Below are 6,634 nucleotides of genomic sequence, written 5' to 3'. Positions count from 1 at the left end.
AGATTTCAGATTTATTCAATGAAATCTGTGTTGGATCATATATAGGTCGCTACACCTCTGCCTATAGATATTCATGGATAGATAGGATAGATAGATTTTCTCAAAGTAGCCTTTGGAGAACTGAGAGAAAACCCTAAAATATGGTTATATTTTGGGGCGGGGGGGGGGGTGGTGTTCAGTTACCCTTACCCTGCAGATCGGTCTACTTCACATTAATGGGTGTTTTTTTTTTTCTTTCCCTAAACCTCCCTAAGATGGTATCTTTCACCGTGCAAGCTGGAGCTGGACGCGGTCCTAAATAAATGCTACCGGGCTACAGTTAATCTTCGAATCACGCAAACGCTGCATACTTGCGATTGGGATGGAACTCAGTTTTCAGCCCGAGTTCCTCTAGCTGGATTTCTGCAGGGAAATTATTAGCAGAAGGACAGAAAGGTGCGCCTTTCTTTTTTTTTTAAACGGGAATACACAGGGGGCTTTCTGTCGACCCCCTGCCCCCTCCACTCTCCGCAGCACACACCCGCTTCACACACACACACGCAGAGACGCACAGAGACACACACACATACACACGCACCCCTGTGAGAGGATGGTAGATGTGTAGCCAGGATACATGTATTCATACACACACACACCCCGCCCCACCCCCAACACCCACACCCCATGCACGCCTGCATCGATACTAGAGGGTGAGCTGCGGGGGGGGGGGGGTGGAAAGATGGGAGGAGGGAGGATTGCAAAACGCATAGACCATCATTAGTAAAGATGTGTTCATTGAATGTCCGAATTGTGTTATTTCATTGGAAATCCCCGAGGAGTGTTCAATTTGCCCTTGTTTTCGTTGCCACTTTCTCTTTTTTCTTGGTTCACTGAGGTTGCCTGTGTGCAGCGTTTCCGCTTGGTCGCATCGCTCCCGCTCCCTCTCTCCCCTCCTCCCGCACGCACTGCCTTCCCCTCCCCTCCCCCCCCCCCAGCTCCTCTCTGCCTTCTCCCCTTAACTCTTTCGGCGGGGCCAGGGAGACTTCTGGACGAGGCCGGCTGCAATTGGGCTTCCTCTTTTTCAGGGCCGGGGACAGGGGGCAGGGGATAGGGGGCAGGGGACAGGGGGCAGGGGGCAGGGGACAGGGGGCGGGGACAGGGGATGGGGGACGGGGGCAGGGGACAGGGGGCAGGGGGCAGGGGGCAGACTCCTGCAGGCCGGTCTCCCCCATCCTTGGACTCGGAGGCAAAGCACTGCCCTAGGAGAAGGGAGGCAGATGGATGACCCTTGAGCCCTCTCCCTCTCCGGCCACGAAGGGGGCTCTCGCCTCTCTTCCACATGGGTCCGGGAAAGGGGAACGGCTGGAGCTTTTTTGTTGTCGTTGCTGTTGTTATTGTCGTTTTCCAGCGTGGTGTCTGGGGGAGGGCGCCCTCCCCCGTGTGTACACACACACACACACACACACACAGAGACAGACACACGCAGGCACACGGGCACACACGCTCCAAAGTTGAAGAGGCAGGGTGGATCATCTTGGGGTCCAGAAGGCACGGTGCTTAACTGGGTGGCGGTGGATTTCCCACGCCGAGGGCCACCGGGCAACGAAAAGCAAAGCGGAAAGAGAAAGACGGTTGGGCTGGGGCGGCCGATGGCTCCTGAACGATAAAGCCAAACTTTGGGGCATAGAAGTCTACCACCCTCCCTAGGTATTGACTGAATGAGGTGGTTGAAGCGGAGAGTTTTATTGTTGCGCTTTTTCTTTTTTTTTTGGTAAGAAAACCACCGACAGATTGAGCTCGTTAGGCTGGGTGGATGACTTTTGATGATGATGATGATGATGATGATGATGGTGGTGATTTTCCCCTTCTTTTTTACCTTCTCTGCCTTTCTGTCTGTCTCTCTCTCTCTCCCTCCCTCCACCCTTTCCATACTGCGCCGTGGTGGGGAAGGCAGATGCTATTGTTGGACAGAGAAGAGTTAAGATGTGGTGGATGGGGAGGGGAGGGGGAGGTGTGGGGGCCTTGCGGGGGAGGGGAGGAGAAAGAGGAGAGAGGGAGGGAAGATGGGAGGGAGGGGGAGGAAAGGGGGACAGATTTCCAGCTTCGACGACGTTTTGCCTAAATTAAAAAGCAACCAATCGGAACGGCCGGAAGGGGGGCCGCGCGTCGTGGGCCAGTCATTCCGGGGCTGTCAATCACGCCGCGGGCAGCCAATCGACGGGGGCCCTCGCGCTCGACTTCCTTGTATTTGGGAAAGTGTGGTGGTGGGTGCGCGCTGTCGGCGGAGGGTAAACATTCGACAGTCCCTGCTCGGGGAGGGAGGGACAGAGGGAGAGCTGTCAGATCGACAGAGAAAGAGAGAGGGAGAGAGGAGAGAGGGAGAGAGGAGAGAGGGAGAGAGAGAGAGAGAGAGAGAGAGCTCACACCACAGCTCCAGCTCCCAGCTCCCGGCTCATCCCAGCTCATCCCAGCTCATCCCAGCTCATCCCAGCTCATCCCAGAACTCCCCTCCGGCTCCTCCAGCACCACCGCCGTCCGTACCGCCCCCGGCACCAGCGCCGGCACCGGCGCCCTCGACAAGCCTTGAGGACAACTTCTTCCCTGGAGTTTATTGTGTGTCCAAGGATACCCTCTATGCAGCCGCGCACACCTGCCCGGCTCTACCCATGCGCTCGCCCTCGGGCCCCGGACCGCTGCTGGGATAAAAATTACCTATAAAGCGCCGACCCTCCCAAGCACCGGCATCAAGGTAAACCGAACGATTCGCCCTCTCTTTGGGTTTGCTTTTGCTTTCCTTTTTTTTTTTTTCCCTTTTCTCGTTACGTGTCTTTCCCCATTTCTGCCCGCAAGGAAAGATGCCTCGCCAGACGGGAACTCTTGCGAGGAGGCTGGGGAAGGAGGCTGGTTTCAGAGAAAGCAGAGCGCTCCCGCACTAGCCACTCCGGAGACATGCATCATCGCAGGAAGTTTGCTTAGGACCACCCCGCCGAACTTGAAAAACGAGGACCGGAGAGGGGGGGAGCCCGGGAGCCCGGCCGTCCCTCCCTCCCCTGCCCCCCCCCGACCCCTCCCCCCGACCCCCGCACCCAGTCCCCACCCCGCACCTCTCCGACCCGCCTGCCCAGCGGCCTACCGGCCCACCTGCCTGCTCCCCTCCGCACCCGCCACCGCGGCGGCCCAGGCGCCTTGCGGGAAAGAGGAAAAAGGAAGAAAAAGTTTTGCTCCACGAGGGGGAAGGAAGGAAAATGCCGGCGGGAGTGACATGCGACCCTTAAAGCGAAGAGGGGAGAGCGGGCGAGGAGGCGAAGAAGGGGTGGTTGGCTGATCTTCTCCTCTCCCGCCCCTCACCCCCCCACACGCCCCCCGCCCCCTCTCCATCCCTCTCTCTTTTTCTCCTCTTTTCCCCTTCGCCGCTCCGCTCCCTCCGGCGAAACCTCCCTCCCCCTGCCTCACAGGTGAACTGAGCGCCGGGAGCGGGGCGCTCCTGGACCCCCGAGGCCAGGGGCCAAGGCCCGAGGGAGAAAGGACCGGCCGGGCCGGGCCGGGCCGGGCCGGGCCGGGACCGGACAGACGGACAGACAGACAGACAGACAGAGGACCGCTCGGAGGCCCCCCGCCCCCCGAGGCGGACTCCAGCTGGAGCCGGGGGGGCGCGGGGGGATAGGGGGGGAATCCCCGCCGTCCCGAGAGGAGCAGGAGGCCAGGGAGGCCAGGGAGGCCAGGGAGCCCAGGGAGGCCAGAGAGGCCAGAGAGGCCAGAGAGGCCAGGGAGCCCAGGGAGGCCAGAGAGGCCAGGGAGCCCAGGGAGGCCAGAGAGGCCAGGGAGCCCAGAGAGGCCAGGGAGCCCAGGGAGTCCAGGGAGGCCAGGGAGGGCTCCCCGACAGCCCATCGCCCCTGCCCGGGGAGCGGCGGCGGGCCCCGCGGAGACCCCCGCATCGTGCCGACCGGCGCTGCGGCGGCAGACGGGAGCGAGGGAGGAGGACAGGAGGGGGCAGGAGGAGGAGGAGAAGAGGAGGAGGAGAGAGAGGGGAGGCGGGGGCCCGGGGCGGGGGAGCGGGAGAGCGCGGGGGAGGGGAGCAGAGCAAGGGAGGAGGGGGCGGGAGGCGCCCGGGGGCGGCGGGGTCCGCGGCGGCGGCGGCGGCGGCGGCGGCTGCTGCTGCGGCGGCGGCGGCGGCGGCCGCGGTGGTGGCGGCCGTGGGGTGGCGGGAGCGGAGCGCGATGGCCACGGCGGCGTCTAACCCCTACCTGGCGGGGAACGGGCTGCTGTCGGCCGGCTCCATCGTGCACCCGGACGGCGGCGGGGGCGGCGGCGGGGGCGGCGGCGGCGGCGGGGGCGGCGGGGGCGGCGGCGGCGGCGGGGGCGGCGGCGGGGGCGCGGGGGGCGGCGCCATGCAGCCGGGCGGCGCGGCCGTCAGCGCCGGCGGCTACCGCGGGGACCCGGCGGCCGTGAAGATGGTGCAGAGCGACTTCATGCAGGGGGCCCTGGCGGCCAGCAACGGCGGCCACCTGCTGGGGCCCGGACACCAGTGGGTGGCGGCGCTGCCCCACGCCGCCGCCGCCGCCGCCGCCGCCGCCGCCGCCGCCGCCGCCGCCGCCGCCGAGGCGGGCTCGCCCTGGGCCGGCGGGGCCGTGGGTCTGGCCGGCAGCCCGCAGCAGCCGCCCCCGGGACCGGCCGCCGCCGCCGCCGCCGCCGCCAACGCGCCGCAGGGCCCCGACGGCAAGGGCGGCGCCGGGCGCGACGACCTCCACGCCGGGCCCGCGCTGCACCACCGCGGACCCCCGCCGCCGCCGCCCCCGCCGCCGCCCCCGCCGCCGCCCCCGCCGCCCCCGCCGCCCCCGCACCTGCCCCCGCCGCCGCCGCCGCCCCCGCCGCCGCCCCCGCCGCACCAGGGACACCCGGGGGCTGGGGCACCGCCGCCGCCGCCGCCGCCGCCGTCGCCGCCGCCGCCGCCGCCGCGCATCTCCCGGCCCTGGGCGCGGGCCAGCCGCCGCAGCCGCCCCCGCAAGCGCTGCTCTACACGCAGCCGGGGGGCTTCACCGTCAACGGCATGCTGAGCGGAGGAGGAGGAGGAGGAGGGGGGGGAGGAGGAGGAGGGAGCGGCGGCGGCGGCGGCGGCGGCGGCGGCGGGGGCGGGCCGGGCATCGTCCACCCGGGGCTGGTGCGGGGGGACGGGCCGGAGCTGGGCGAGCACCCGCACCCCGTCCATCACCACCACCATCACCACCCGGGCCCGCACCCCCACCACCCGCACGCGCCCCCCCCGCACCACCCGCACCCGCACCATCCGCACCCGCACCCCGGGGTGCACGCCGCGGCCCACCACGCGCCGGGACCCCCGCTCCTGGGGGGCGGCGGAGGAGGAGCAGGCGGAGGAGGAGGAGGAGGAGGAGGACCCGGAGGGGGGCCCGGAGGAGGAGGCGGAGGAGGAGCGGGACCCGGGCCCGGAGGAGGGGGGCCCGGAGGCCTGGCGGGCCACGACCCGCACTCGGACGAGGACACGCCGACCTCCGACGACCTGGAGCAGTTCGCCAAGCAGTTCAAGCAGCGAAGGATCAAGCTGGGCTTCACCCAGGCCGACGTGGGGCTGGCCCTGGGCACCCTCTACGGCAACGTCTTCTCGCAGACCACCATCTGCCGCTTCGAGGCCCTGCAGCTCAGCTTCAAGAACATGTGCAAGCTCAAGCCGCTGCTCAACAAGTGGCTGGAGGAGGCCGACTCGTCCACCGGCAGCCCCACCAGCATCGACAAGATCGCCGCGCAGGGCCGCAAGCGCAAGAAGCGCACCTCCATCGAGGTGAGTGTCAAGGGCGCCCTGGAGAGCCACTTCCTCAAGTGCCCCAAGCCGTCGGCCCAGGAGATCACCAACCTGGCGGACAGCCTGCAGCTGGAGAAGGAGGTGGTGCGCGTCTGGTTCTGCAACCGGCGGCAGAAGGAGAAGCGCATGACCCCGCCGGGGATCCAGCCGCAGCCGGCCGACGAGCCGTACTCGCAGGTGGGCAACGTGGCCGCCGACACCACGCCCCCCCACCACGGCCTGCCGACCGGCGTGCAGTGAGCCGCCGGGACGCGGGGGAGGGCACCAAGCAGGGGGGGGGGGAAGCGGGGGGCGGGGGAGGGGGGCGGGACGGGGGAGGAGGGGGGCACCGAGGAGGATAGGCCGGACTGGGGGCGGGAGGGGGGCGGGACGGGAGGGGGGGGTGGGTGGGGGGCACGATGGAGGGGGCAAGGGGGGTGGGGGAGACACCGAGAGACGCCAGGGTGATGGGGAGTTGGGGGGGGGGGGACAGACGGCCAGGGACACGCAGAGATCCGCCCCCCGCCCCCCAACCGGAGAGCGACAGACGCAGAGACGAGGAGGGACAGAGGCGGCGAGACGCGCCCACGCCAGAGAGACCTGGGGGGGCGGGGGGAACGGAGACAGAGGCGCGCCCCCCCCCCCCCCCCCCCCACACACACCCCAAACCCTAGCGACAGCCTCGTGGACAGACACACGAGGAAAGGCAGGACAGGAGAGCGACGCGGAGAGGGAGAGAGACACAGTCACGCAGAAGGGCCGGGCAGGAGAGGGACGCGGAGAGGGAGAGAGACACAGTCACGCAGACGGACAGGAGAGGGTCACACACCCAGAGAGAAAGGGGGAGAGAGAGCCACAGTC

At 67.6% G+C, this 6,634-nt stretch overlaps 1 protein-coding gene across 1 annotated transcript; it reads left to right on the top strand.

Moving 5' to 3' along the window:
- The first annotated feature begins 4,154 nt into the window (after positions 1–4,154).
- POU3F3 (POU class 3 homeobox 3) lies at positions 4,155–6,067 on the top strand. Its single transcript, XM_029082668.2, has 3 exons — positions 4,155–4,785; positions 4,860–5,248; positions 5,390–6,067. Exons 1-3 carry the CDS (start codon positions 4,197–4,199, stop codon positions 6,032–6,034), a joined length of 1,623 nt encoding a protein of 540 aa, XP_028938501.1. The 5' UTR covers positions 4,155–4,196; the 3' UTR covers positions 6,035–6,067.
- Positions 6,068–6,634: the final 567 nt, after the last annotated feature.

Source organism: Ornithorhynchus anatinus, chromosome 2, assembly GCF_004115215.2.
Source record: "Ornithorhynchus anatinus isolate Pmale09 chromosome 2, mOrnAna1.pri.v4, whole genome shotgun sequence".
Lineage (NCBI taxonomy): Eukaryota > Metazoa > Chordata > Mammalia > Monotremata > Ornithorhynchidae > Ornithorhynchus > Ornithorhynchus anatinus.
Note: the sequence above shows the minus strand (reverse complement) of the source record. Positions and strands in the feature narration are given on the sequence as shown.

What these genes read in the sequence shown, in the direction of transcription:
- POU3F3 (XM_029082668.2), top strand. Translation starts at nt 4,197, where the DNA reads ATGGCCACGGCGGCGTCTAACCCCTACCTGGCGGGGAACGGGCTGCTG. An exon ending in GCCGCCCCCGCCGCCGCCCC is followed by an intron (nt 4,786 to 4,859) that starts CGCCGCCGCCCC and finishes CCGCCGCCCCCG; the next exon opens with CCGCACCAGGGACACCCGGG. An exon ending in ACGCGCCCCCCCCGCACCAC is followed by an intron (nt 5,249 to 5,389) that starts CCGCACCCGCAC and finishes GGGGGGCCCGGA; the next exon opens with GGAGGAGGCGGAGGAGGAGC.